Source organism: Mirounga leonina, unplaced genomic scaffold (assembly GCF_011800145.1).
Source record: "Mirounga leonina isolate KUSES-001 unplaced genomic scaffold, KU_Mleo_1.0 Mir_488, whole genome shotgun sequence".
Taxonomy (NCBI): Eukaryota; Metazoa; Chordata; class Mammalia; order Carnivora; family Phocidae; genus Mirounga; species Mirounga leonina.
Genome location: NW_023270777.1, coordinates 10,161,841 through 10,176,427, shown reverse-complemented (window position 1 = coordinate 10,176,427; position 14,587 = coordinate 10,161,841). Strand labels below are relative to the sequence as shown.

The 14,587-nt window shown below is 38.9% G+C and overlaps 1 protein-coding gene across 1 annotated transcript in view; it reads right to left on the bottom strand.

The window, feature by feature from the left end:
• ULK2 (unc-51 like autophagy activating kinase 2) overlaps positions 1-14,587 on the bottom strand; it is an 81,178-nt gene that overhangs the window by 33,080 nt on the left and 33,511 nt on the right. The window contains exons 13-14 of the mRNA XM_034989693.1: positions 13,855-14,026; positions 1,435-1,495 (exon numbers count right to left, since the gene is read on the bottom strand). Of these exons, the coding sequence (XP_034845584.1) occupies positions 1,435-1,495; positions 13,855-14,026 (233 nt within the window). The remainder of the gene's footprint in view (positions 1-1,434; positions 1,496-13,854; positions 14,027-14,587) is intronic.

Genomic DNA, 14,587 nt, shown 5'->3' with positions numbered 1-14,587 from the left:
CCCTTGCATATATGGACAAATGATCTTCAACAAGGATGCCAACGCCACTCGATGGCAAAAAGACGGTCTCTTCAGCAAATGAGAAAACTAGATTCCATATGCAAAGAATGCAGCTGGACCCTTACCTTATACAATATACAAAAATTAACTCAAAATGGATTAAAGAGCTAAATGTAAGACCCAAAATTATATAACTCCTAGAAGAAAACACAGGAGAAAAGCTTCATGACACTGCATTAGGCAATGATTTCTTGAATGACACCAAAAACACAGACAACAGAACAAAAAAATAGACAAATGAGACTACAACAAATTCTAAAACTCCTGTGCTCAAAGGACACATCAACAGAGTGGAAAGACAATGTTTGGACTGGGAGAAAATGTCTGTAAATCATATATCTGATAAAGGGTTAATATCCAAAATATATAAAGAACTCCTACAAATCAACAATCAATGATAGACAAATGTCCAATAAGTATATGAAAAGACACTCAAAACCACTAATCATTAGAGAACTGCAAATCAAAACCACAATGAGATATCACCTCATACTCATTAAGATGGTTATTACAAAAAACAAGCAAACAAACAAATAACAAGTGTCACTGAAGATGTAGAGAAACTGGAACCCTTGTACACTGTTGGTAGGAATGTAAAATGGTACAACCACTACGGAAAATAGTATCACAACTCCTCAAAAAATTAAAAATAGAAATATCATATGATCCAGCAATCCCACTGTTGGGTGTATATATATATATATATCCAAAGGAACTGAAAGCAGGATCTCAAACAGATATCTGCACATTCACATTTATAGCAGAATTATTCACAATAGCCAAGAGGTACAAGAAATCCAATTGACCACTGGCAGATGAATGGATAAACAAAACACAGTGTGTGTGTGTGTGTGTATATATATGTATGTAGAATGGAATAAGGTTCAGCCTTAAAAGAAATTCTGACAAATGCTACAACATGGATGAACCTTGAGGACATTATGATGACTGAACTAAGCCAGTCACAAAAAGACATACATTGTATACTCTACTTATATTAGGTATCTAAAATAGTCAAATTCATAGAAAGAGAAAGTAGAACAGTGGTCACCAGCACCTAGAGGTGGGAGAAATGGGGAGTGCTATTACATAAGGAGTACTGAGTTTTAGTTTTGCAAGATGAAAAAGTTCTGGAGATTGGTTGCCCAACACTGTGAATATACTTAATGCTACTGAACTATAAACTTAAAAAACGGTGAAGACAACAGACATTACGTGCTTTTTTACTACAATTGAAACTTTTTAAAAAAATAGAAATGACAAATTGTGAAACAAAATAAAATTCAGAATCAAAAACATGGTCAAAGTTCTATAAAGTTTCCTCAGAAAAACCAAAATATGAGAAACATTCTAATTTAATAAACATAAACATACCCTCCACACACCAAGAACTCATTTGAAGCATGTCTGCCAGCAGTCCCCATCGGCGTATCATCTAAAGGAGAAAGAGAAAAACACCATCAGTTCTGCTCTACCACCTGCTTAAAAAACGTAAATTGTCCCAACACGATTATTCGGAAAAATCTGAGCACCGCACAAATTTACCACTCGCTTATGATGCAGTTTCCTCCACGAGTAAAAGCGGGTAAAAACCATGAGCAAAAACACTGAACACATGGCGCCCAGCTGAAAACACAGGCTGGAAGCCTTCAGTGCCCACTTCTATAAACAAACATCAGGTCTTTCCAAGGTAAAGTGTCGTATTTATTTCAGTGTTACGTATCCTTCACCATTTAACAGGCACGGTAAAAAACTGTGCTAACGTTTTTATCATGTTCCTTTTAATACGTCACTCACCAGCGTTTTTGAGTGTTAGGCTCCTGATTCCCATTTGCCCATAAACTCTGTGGTTTTTATTGAGCAATTTTTTCAGAGAGTGGTAACTTTTAGGAACACGTTCCAGCACAACTGACTGTAAACGAAGTCTAGTTCACCCCACTGTTGGAGCACCCCCATCCTGCGTAACACTCCCTGTCTTGCACGGGTTGTTGAACAAGGCGTCGTCGTGGAAGCTGGGACCTCTCAGACACTGTAGCACAAGCCACAGGCCGCCTTCACCTGCTCCGGTATCATCTACGTATGGGAACAGAGCTGAGCTCAGAAGGCAGGGGCCCCTCATTCTTGTCACTGGTATGTCCATTCTATCACATTGCCTGTGTGACTTTAAATGGCTGTAAAGGCATAATCAGTGTGTAGATATGAAATAGCAGTGTTGACCAAATACGTTTTTAAAAAGAAAAGTATAGGTTATGCTGCTAACCCATACTCCAAAGGGGGAAAAAAGGAAACAGACACAAATATCCCTCTGAATGGCCCTAAATAAGAATTGAGAAATGCATTTATTTTAGCACATCTCAAGTCCCTGCTCTCATGAAGCTGCCATTCTAGTAATGAAAGAAGGTAAGAGTGTCAGGCGTGATAAGAAATATAAAGGAAAATAGGGGCCCCTGGGTGGCTCAGTCCGTTAAGCATCCGACCCTTGATTTCAGCTCGGGTCATGATCTGGGGGTCATGGGATCGAGCCCTGCATCAGGCTCCACACGCTCTCAAAATAAAAAAGTAATATAAATATTTTAAAACGTCTATAAAGGAAAATAAATCAGGGTAAGAGAATAAAGAGAAGTGAGGAAGGAGGCTACCTATTTTAAAGAGAAGAGCTCCTGATGTGGTAATGGAGGGAACAAGGCAGATGGGGCAGGGACAGAAGCCGCTACGCTCCACTAAGTGTACTTCATTTTGTAGCTTTGAGTTTGGAGCCATACATAATGTAGAAGCAAAATAATAAAACCAAAAGGAAAATGAAGCAAAACATTTATCATCTTTCATCATACATGACCATGTATCAACTTGTCTGGTATCGCTAGAAGGGAATCTTTTCAAGTGACTTTAAAGCTCTGTAATTTGACTGGACATCCCTAATAGGATTACCCTAAGGACAAAAAGACCCACAAAAAGACTTTTTTTATTTTATTTTTTTAATTTTATTTTATTGTGTTATGTTAGTCACCATACAATACATCACCAGTTTTGGATGCAGTGATCCACGATTCACTGTTTTCGTACAACCCCCAATGCTCCATGCGGTACGTGCCCTCCTTAATACTCATCACCGGGCTAGCCCATCCCCCCAGCCCCCTCCCCTCTAAAACCCTCAGTTAGTTTGAGTCCATAGTCTCTCATGGTTCATCCCTCCTTCCGATTTTCCCCCCTTCATTTTTCCCTTCCTTCTCCTAATGTCCTCTATGCTATTCCTTATGCTCCACAAATAAGGGAAACCATATGATAATTGACTTTCTCTGCTTGACTTATTTCACTTAGCATAATCTCCTCCGGTTAGAATGGCAAAAACTGACAAGGCAAGAAACAACAAATGTTGGAGAGGTTGTGGAGAAATGGGAACCCTCTTACACTGTTGCTGGGAATTCAAGTTGGTACTGCCACTTTGGAAAACAGCGTGGAGATTCCTCAAAAAATTAAAAATTAAAAATTTTTAAAATTAAAAAAAAAATTAAAAATAGAGCTACCCTATGACCCATCAATTACACTACGGGGTATTTACCCCATTTCACTACAGATGTAGTGAAAAGAAGGGCCATGTGCACCCCAATGTTCATAGCAGCAATGTCTGCAATAGCCAAACTGTGCAAAGAGCCGAGATGCCCTTCAACAGATGAATGGATAAAGAAGATGTGGTCCATATATACAGTGGAATATTACTCAGCCATCAGAAAGGATGAATACCCAACTTTTACATCAACGTGGATGGGACTGGAAAAAGACTTTTTTTAAAGTGGGCTCCATGCCCAACATGGGGCTTGAACTCTTGACCATGAAGATCAAGACTAACATGCTCTACTGACTGAGTGAGCCAGGCGCCCCCATAAAAAGATTTTAAATGGTTTTAGGTAATTATCTTGTTATTTTGATATGATATCATATTATGAAAGGAGAGAAAAGAGAAGAACCTAAATTCACAAGGGCAAAATGAAAAGTCAACAGCCACAAAAATTTAGAAGTTACAAAGTTGATCGAAGTATTATTTGACCTAGGAGACCCTAGAAGACAGAATCTTTAGCCAATACAAGTTTCCCCCACATGGTATGAGGGAGTATTCTCCAGGAGATGTGAGCAGCCCTCCAAAAAGGAAGCATAATACATAATACATCACCACTGTCCGTAAGACCCACCCCATACAAAGCTTTCAAACAACATTCTAATTTTCTATTCTTAATTATGAGTATACAATAATTACCAAACATCCAAGGAAGGAATCTAATCTGAAACCGAGACTCCAAAACAACCTGGGAGAGATAAAAAAGAAAATATTTTCTGTAGAAAAGTAAAAAAAAAAAAAAAAAAAAAAGTAATGTCCTCAGAGATAAAATATTGCATACTGAAATAAAAACAATACTTAGGGAGAGGGGAAGCTTCTAGAAATTAAAAATATGAGAACATAAATGATAAACTCAATAAAAGAAAATATCAAGGAAATTTCCCTAAAATTAGAGCAGTAAGACAAAACAAAAGGAAAATCAGACAAAAGAGATAAGAAAATCAGAGGAGTGTACTCAGGTATTTGTCTTATTATTACTTTTAAACTGTATAGATGTTTTAAAGATCTAATGTGGGGACTCCTGGGTCCCGGTTTCACATGTAAGAAGCCTGGGAGTTGCCATTCTTCCCTAACAACAAGTAAAAAGCTAAAGAGACTGAAAAATGATCCAAAAGAGAGGAGGTCAGAAGCAAACTGATGCCCCAGGAATAGAGAGACAGATAGGCAAACACGAGGAGTTGTGGTTTATCTGAGAAGAGACTCAACCCGTAGAAGGTTTGAGGAAACCACAGCCAGGGCAGAAAAACATGAACCGTGACTGACAATTTGCTAGAGGATCACGATGGACAGCTCTCAGCGTTAAAAATTCCAGGAGGATCTAGTCATAGGGAGGCCCACAATATTGTCAGATTTATCTCGGGGAACTCAGATGCTCACAGTAAAACAGTGGAGAAAAAAATCCCCTCCTGCTTCTGGTGGGGAAGGGAAAAGGAACCGTTTTTAAATAGGTCTGAGCATTGTGTTCTTAACAAGGCCTGCCCTCAGGGGAAACCACTTCATCATCCGGAGCTTTATCTGCTGGAGTTAAGCTCCACCTAACTGAGCTGGGGGCAGGGAAATACCCAACCCCAGTGCCTTAGAGTCATCCTGTCCCACCTCAGGAAGGAGAAAGAAACTGGGGAACACTTGTGAAGCCCACAAACCAGAGACCTAGGCTCCCCAAAAGACTGAGACCTAATCACAGGACTGCAGAACACTTTCCTTCCCCCTACACCTCACCATCACATTACTAAAAGCCTACTTACAGCAGTTCCGTTTTACCCAGGACATCATGTATGACTATCAAGAAAAAGTCACAAGGCATAACAAAAGGCAAAAAACACAGACTGAAGAGACAGGGCCATGGCAAGGATGTCAGAATTACCAGACTGGAAATTTAAAATAACTATGATTAATATGCTAAGGGCCCTAATGGAAAAGGTAGACTGCATGCAAGAACAGATGAGCAATGTAAAAAGAGATGGAAATCTTAACAGAGAACCAAAAAGAAATGCTAGAGATTAAAAAACAGTGTAAAGGAAATGAAGAATGCCTTTCATAGGCTTATTAGTAGACTGGACACGGCTGAGGAAAGAAGATCTGAACTAGAGAACATATTGACAGAATCCTCAAAAACTGGAAAACAAAGTTTTTGTTTTTGTTCTAGATTTTATCCATTTATTTGACACAGAGAGTGAGAGCGAGAGAGAGAGAGCAAGCACAAACGGGGCACGGAAGGCAGAGGGAGAGGGAGAAGCAGGCTTCCTGATGAGCAGGGAGTCCAATGAGGGGCTCGGTCCCAGGACCCTGGGATCGTGACCTGAGCTGAGGGCAAACACTTAACCAAGACTGAGCTAACCGGGTGCCCCAACAAAGATTTTCTTAAAAAACAACAGAATATCCAAGGTCTGTGGGACAACTACAAAAGGTGTAACATGTGTAATGGGATTACCAGAAAAAGAAGAACGAACAAAAGGAACAGAGGGAAATATTGGAAACAATAATGACTGAGAATTTCCCCAAATGAATGTCAGACACCAAGCCACACATCCACAAAGCTCAGAGAGCTCCAGGCAGGATAAATGCCCAAAACAAAGACACCTAGGCAGATCATTTTCAAATTACAGAAAAATCAAAAATAAAGAAAAAAAAATTCTGAATGAAGTCAAAAAAAGAACACCATACTTATAGAGAAACAAAGGTAAGAACTGCATTGACTTCTCAGTCAAAAAAAGAACACCATACTTAACAGAGAAACAAAGATAAGAATTGCGTTGACTTCTCAGTAATCGCACAAGCGAATAATAGTAACATTATATTCAGTTATATATGCTTAATGTATATGTTCTATGAATGTATGGATAGGCTTATGTATTCTTATATTTAACTGGAATAAATGACAGCAATGATACAAGGGATGCCCGGATTTTGTTATTATAAGGGACTTCACACTATCACACTGAAGCGTTAAACTTTATTTGAAAGTGGACCTGGAGTGGGGCACCTGGGTGGCACAGTCGGTTAAGCGTCTGACTCTTGGTTTTGGCTCAGGTCACGATCCCAGGGTCGTGAGATTGAGCCCCGTGTTGCACTCCATTCTCAGCAGGGAGTCTGCTTGAGATTCTATCCCTCTCTCTCTGCCCCTCCTCTGGCTGCTTGTGCTCCCTCTCAAATAAATAACATCTTTAAAAAACAAAACAGGGGGCGCCTGGGTGGCTCAGTCGTTAAGCGTCTGCCTTCGGCTCAGGTCATGATCCCAGGGTCCTGGGATCGAGCCCCGCATTGGGCTCCCTGCTCCGCGGGAAGCCTGCTTCTCTCTCTCTCCCACTCCCCCTGCTTGTGTTCCCTCTCTCGTTGTGTCTCTCTCTGTCAAATAAATAAATAAAATCTTTAAAAAATAATAATAATAAAAAACAAAACAAACAAACAACAACCCAAAAAACAAGTTTAAAAGAATAGAAATCAATTTCTGCTCACAAACAACAATGGAATTAAACCAGAAATCAGTAACAGAAAGGTAATTGGAAAATCCCCAAACACAGGGGGACTAAAAACACACTTTTTTTTTTTTTTAAAGATTTTATTTATTTGAGAGAGAGAGAGAGAGAGAGCGTGCACATGAGAGGGGGGAGGGTCAGAGGGAGAAGCAGATGCCCCGCTGAGCAGGGAGCCCAATGCAGGACTCGACCCTGGGACTCTAGGATCATGACCTGAGCTGAAGGCAGACACTTCACCGACTGAGCCACCCAGGTGTCCCTAAAAACACACTTCTAAATAACAAATTGGTCAAAGAAGAAATCTCAAGAAAAATTTTTAAGTATTTTGAACTAAATGAATTTGAAAACACAACAATCAATAAGCTTCTAGCCAGGTGAACTAAAGAAAAAAATAGAGAGGGGATACAAATTACTAATACCACAAATGAAAGAAGAGACACCAGTAGAGGTCCCACTGAAATTAAAAGGGTAATAAAGGAATACTATGAAAAACTCTATGCCCACAAATTTGACACCCTAGATGAAATGGACCAATTCTGTGAAAGACACATCTGCCAAAACTTAGGAAGAAACAGGCAATTTGAATATAGGTCTTCATCTATTAAAGAAATTGAATCAATAATAAATAGCCTTCTAAAGCAGAAAGCACCAGGCCCAGATGAGTTGTCTGGTGAATTCTACCAAACACTTAAGGAAGAAATTATACCAAATCTCTATTTTCAATCTCTTTCTGAGGATAGAAGCAGAGAGAATATTTCCTAACTCATTCTATAAAGCCATCATTACCCTCATACCAACACCAGAAAAAGACATTACAAGGAGACTACAGACCAGTACTTCTCATGAACACAGATGCAAAAATCCCCAACTAAATATTAGCAAACTGAATCCAGCAATGTATAAGAAGAATTATATACCATGACCAAATGGGATTTATCCCAGGTATGCAAGACTGGTACAACATTCTAAAATTAATGTAATCTATCACATTAACAGAAAATCACAGAAAATCACAGAAAAAGCATTTGACAAAATCCAACCACCATTCATGATAAAAACTCACAGTAAACTAAGAATGGAGGGGAACTGTCTCAACTTGATAAAGAATAGCTACAAAAAGCTACTGCTAACATAATACTAAATAGTGAGAAACTCCAAGCTTTCCCACTAAGATTGGGTAAAAATATATGGATGTCCTCTTTCTTTTTTTTTTTCCCACTGACTTTTTATTGGCTGTGGTTATTACAGTTTCATATAATCTGTGAAGAAAGTCCTCTTTCACCACTTCTTTTCAACACTGCACTGGAAGTCCTTGCTAATGCAGTAAGTCAAGAAAAGGAAATGAAAGGTATACAGCTTGGGAAGGTAAACATAAAACTATTGTTCAAAGATGACATGATTATCTATGTAAAAAAAATATGAAAGAATTGACAAAAACCTCCTGGAACTAATAAGTAATTAAAGCAAGGTTGCAGGATATAAGGTAAATATTTAAAAAGTAAATTGCTTTCCTATATCTCAATAATAAACAACTAAAATTTGAAATTAAAAACAACACCATTTATATCAGCACCCCCCAAAATGAAATATTTAGGTATAAATCTAACAAAAGTCATACAAGGTCTGTATGAGGAAAACTACAAAACTGATGAATGAAATCAAAGAAGAACTACATAAATGGAGAGATATTCTATGTTTTTGGATAGGAAGACTAAATATTGTAAACATGTCAGTTCTTCCCAACTTGATCTACAGATTCACTACAATCCCAGTGAAAATCCCAGCAACTTATTTTATGGATACTGACAAACTAATTCTAATGGTTAAATGGAGAGGCAAAGGACCCACAATAGCCAACAGAACACTGAAACAGAAGGACAAAGGACTGACACTACGCAACTTCAAGTCTTAATACAGTAATCAAGACAGTGTTGTATTGGCAAAAGAACAAACAGATCAATGGAACAGAACAGGGAGACCAGAAAGAGACCCCCCAAAATACAGTCAACTGATCTTTGACAGAGGAGCAAAGACAATACAATGGAGCAAAGACAGTCTTCAACAAATAATGCTGTAATAATTAGATATCCACAGACACACAAAAAAAATTCATCTAGATGTAGACCTTTCGAAAAAATTAAGTCAAAATGGGCCACAGACCTAAATGTAAAAGAAAAAAAAATGCAAATATTATAGAAGATAACATAACCTAGAGGACCTTGGGTATCATGATACCAACACTAAACGCAATCCATGAAAGAAAGAAATTTATTTAAATGATTTAATTGATCTTTAGTGATTATTAAAATTAAAAACTGCTCTGTGAAAGACAATATCAAGAGAATGGAATATAAGCTACAGACTGAACAAAGATATCTGCAAAAGAATATTTGTGCCCAAAGACACATCTGATAAAGGACTGTTATCCCAAGTATAGAGAGAACTCTTAAAGCTCAACAATAAGATAACAGACAACCCAACTGAAAAATGGGCCCAAGATCTTTTTTTTTTTTTTTAAGATTTTATTTATTTATTTGACAGAGAGACAGCAAGAGAGGGAACACAAGCAGGGGGAATGGGAGAGGGAGAAGCAGACTCCCCGCTGAGCAGGGAGCCCAATGCGGGGCTCGATCCCAGGACCCTGGGACCATGATCTGAGCCGAAGGCAGATGCTTAACCGACTGAGCCGCCCAGGAGCCCCTGGGCCAAAGATCTGAACAGACACCTCACCAAAGAAGATATAGGGATGGTGAATAAGCATATGAAAAGATGTTGAACTGATATCAGATGTCATCAGAGAAATGCAAATTAAAACAACGAGACACCACTGCACATCTATCAGAACAGCCCTCCCTGGAGCACTGACACCACCAAATGCTGGTGAACACGTGGAACAACAGGAACTCCCATTCACTGTTGGTGGGAATGCAAAATGGTACAGCCACTTGGGAAGAGTTTGGTGTTTTCTTACAAAACTAAACATGCCCTTACCATACCAGCCAGCAGTCATGCTCCTTGGTATTTATCCAAAGGAGCTGCACGCTTATGTCCACACAAAAACCTGCACACAGATGTTTATAGTAGCTTTATTCTTAATTGTCAAAACCTGGAAGCAATCAAAGTGTCCTTTAATAGGTAAATGGACAAACTGTGGTACAGAACTATAGAGACAATAAAAAGATCAGTGGTTTCCAAGGGACAGGTGGGGAGCTCAGAGGATTTTTAGGGCACTGAAAATGCTCTCTATATTATAACGATAGATAAATGTCATTATACCTTTCTCCAAACCCAAAGAATGTACAACAACAAGAATGAATTCTAAGTGGACTATGGATGTTGGGTGATTGTGACGTGTCAGTGTAGGTTTATCCTCTGGTATTATTCCTTTAACATCTGGTGAGTATGTTGAGAATGGGGAGGGGCAGGGGGTATGTGGGAAACTGGTACCTTCCTCTCAGTTTTGTTGTAAACCTAAAACTGCTCTAAAAAAATAAAATCTTTGGGGCACCGGTGTGGCTCAGTCGGTTGAGTGTCCAACTCTTGATTTCAGCTCAGATCATCATCTCAGGGTTGTGAGATCGAGCCCCGCATTGGGTTCAGTGCAGAGTCTGCTTGGGATTCCCTCTCTCCCTCTCCCTCTGCCCCTCCCCCCACTTGCTCTTACTCTTTCTAAATAAATAAAAATCTTTGAAAAATATATGCATGATATATTTTACAATAACAAATTTTTAATAACTAAAGAGAAGGGTGTGGGGATGCCTGCCTTCAGCTCAGGTCATGATCCCATGGTCCTGGGATCGAGTCCCACATCAGACTCCTTGCCGAGCAAGGAGCTTGCTTCTCCCTCTGCCTCCCTCTCCCCCTGCTTGTGCTCTCACTCTTTCTCTCTGACAAATAAACAAATAAAATCTTTAAAAAAATAAAAAGAAAAAGAAGGGTGTGGCCAACTATAACAAATGCTGTAAACACATCAAAAAGATGAAGACTGAGAAATGACCTGAGATTTGGAAGCACAAAGACCTCGACAGGAGCATTTTTGGAAAAAAAAAATTTCAAATACAGTATTTACACAAGGACAAAAAACAAAGGTAACTTTATTCTAGTTAAAACTTTATTCTAGACAAAAGATGTGAATGTCCTTTATGTAGGAAAATATAAATATCTATCAAAACACATTAAGGAAACCTAAATAAGTGGAGAAACGTACTTTTTTTTTTTTTTTAGATTTTATTTAAATTCAAGTTAGTTAAGGTATAGTGTATTACTAGTTTCAGGGGTAGAATTTAGTGGTTTATCAGTTGCATACAACACTCAGTGCTCATTCTATCAAGTGCCCTCCTTAATGCCCATCGCCCAGTTACCCTATCCCCCCACCCACCTCCCCTCCAGCAACCCTCAGTTTGTTCCCTAGAGTTAAGAGTCTCTTATGGCTTGCCTCCCTCTCTGTTTTTATCCTACTTCACTTTTCCTTCCCTTCCCCTATGATCCTGTTTTGTGAGAAACATATATTCTTTTTTTTTTTTAAAGATTTTATTTATTTATTTGAGAGAAAGAATGAGAGAGAGAGCATGAGAGGGGTGAGGGTCAGAGGGAGAAGCAGACTCCCTGCTGAGCAGGGAGCCCGACGTGGGGCTCGATCCCAGGACTCCAGGATCATGACCCGAGCCGAAGGCAGTCGCTTAACCAACTGAGCCACCCAGGCGCCCGAGAAACATATATTCTTGATTTGACAATTTAATATTGTAAAGATCATTAACTGTCCCTGTATAGGTCTTTTAAAATCAACACAATTCCCATCAAAATCCCCAAATGGTTTTTTGTAAGATTTGTCAAGCTGCAATTAGACGACATTGGCACAAAAGGCGTCAAGAGTAGCCAGGGTGATTCCAAAGAATACTAGAATGCTCTTTACCATCACCCCTCCCCACAATCTCTCTCTCTCTCTCTCTCTCTCTCTCTCTCACACACACACACCAATTTAAAAATGATTATAATACAGACAAATAGACCAATGGAATAAATAGAAAACCTTAAAACAAACCCAATTCTTTATGTAAACGTGATATGACATCTGGAATTGCCTCTCAGTAGAGAAGGGACAGAATATTCAATAATAAGATCCCTTCCTTATTCCATCTACAAAAGTGAATTCCAGGTAAAGGTAAAGATGAAAAAAAAAAAAGTATTTAGAAGTTACCATTATTCCATTGGGGCAGCACGGCAGAGACTATTAGTTGCCTACAACTTGTCTGTACCAATATTTCATAGATTTGAAGTTGAAAATTTCTAGAGTATCCATGTGGAAGGAACTCTGACACAAGGATATCTGTTACAATACATTTTGAATAGTGAAAAGACAGGAATTATCCAGGTAACCCTCAGCAGAGAAATGGATAAACCTGTGGTTTAATTGTACTACAAAATTCAGATATTAAAATAAACTACATACATATCTAGATCTGTATCTAGATACATAGCAAAAACATGAGTAAAAAACCAAGCTATAATAACGTTCCTTATACCATTTACTTAAAACTGTAAAAACACAAGAATACTGTATGTTATTTATAGATACAGGCATATGTGAAAGTATTAAAAAAATCTACAGTAAGAATTTACCTCTGGCAGGAGTAGAACGAGGAAAAGGACTTTAGTCGTACCCGTATAGCATTTTACATCTTTAAAAGACATCTAAAACAATGTGGCCAAACTTTGACATAAATAAAATTAGAATGGTGGTGGACTTGAGTATCTGCTGTATTATTTCCTGCTTGAAATACTGCATAATTTTTCATTTTAATTCCTTTTTTAAAATAGAAGAAAACCACTGTATTCTGGATTTTTAAAGGTAACTCCCAGTTGTCGGAGCACCAGTGGTGAACCACCCCACCTACCCCTGCAGCTCTGTCCGTGCTCCCCCTGCCCCAGTCGATACACCCCGGAGCTCGCTTGCTCTGGGGATGACGGCCTTCACAACAACTAGCACGATGCCTAAGGGCAGCAGCTGTAAAACCTGACAAACAACTACCCAGACCTCTTGATACGAACTTATCCAACCATCTGCACCTGCACATGGTCAACTTGATACTATTCAATTATTGAAGGAACCCAATTTCTGGTTTTTCTGATCCTGTTCCTTCACAACCAAACCACAGTTCCTTCTTCCTCCATGGTTTTGTCTAACTTCTTTTTTCGTAGGTTTTCTGGTGCCCTTTGCTACTCCTTAGAGCCCTGACCATATTTAGTCAAGTTGGATTCTGCTTCCTTTATAAAAATTCTTCCCATATATTTATGAAACTCATTCCTGACCTCATGCCAGTCTCTCCTGAAGGGCCTCCAGACTGGTTTTAACCTCCCTTGACTCTTAGGTTGTTTTTGCAAAAGAGGTCTTCCCTTCATGCCTTTCCTTAAATTTAATTTCTCTCATTCTGCTGACTTTTCTATTTCTTTCTGTGTGGATACAAACAGAATTGGAGATCATTTCCCGCAAACTTTTCATCTACCTTCAGAACCCAGTTACTGCTTTACGGAAGATGACTGAGCAGAGCTAAAACGTAGGTAGGTAGTTCTGGGAATTCAAACAACTCAATAAAGTGCCCCCTCTGAAAAGGTGGCCGACACGAGAGAGCATGACATAGGAGTTGAAAATAAATGCTAGGCTAGTAAATTAAGAAATATAATGTGTAAAGTAGAAAAGATTCTCACATGAGTGGTCTGACGAGACGCTGTGTGGGACGAAAACAAAGTCATCCGTGTCACAAGAAGAGTTCCTGCTACTGGCACTGGCAGAGTCTCTGGACACCTGGAGATAGTCGGGAGGACCCAGTGGTGGGGAGCATAAGTTTTCCTCCTGAATATGCTGCGTATCTGGAAGGGACTGAAATTAACAACATAAAATTAAAACTGGCCTCATAATAAAATGCACGTCAGAACAGCCATTCGACCAAGGAATACTGTCTTCATACAAGTGGGCATAACGTTCAGTTCCATCTTAAAACTTCAAAAAAAAAAATCTCTGTGGAAAATCTTTCCCTTAGAAAAGCACAGTTTAAAGTGTCTTTGTATAAAGACTTCTAAAATGTTTTCCAAAAATGATACTTAAACATATATCATACCACTTATCATGTACACGTCTGCCTCTCCTGAAATTTCTGAGGGGTGTTTTTATCATCTCAACAGTCCCAGATTTGGCTCCTGGCCTAGCAAAGCAGGTGCTCAGCAACTCTTCACTTGATGACCAAAACACAGTGTCCAGGGACTTTAGACTAATGACATCTTGCAGACATTTTAAAAAGTTTTAAACTTCCAATGAAGAAAACAATATAAACAGGAAAGCAAGAGACCATGTTCTGTAAAAAAGTAAATAAATCAATAAGGATAACTGCATTCAAGCCTAGAGATTTATGTACACTCACAGAAAGAAAGATCTGGAAAACCT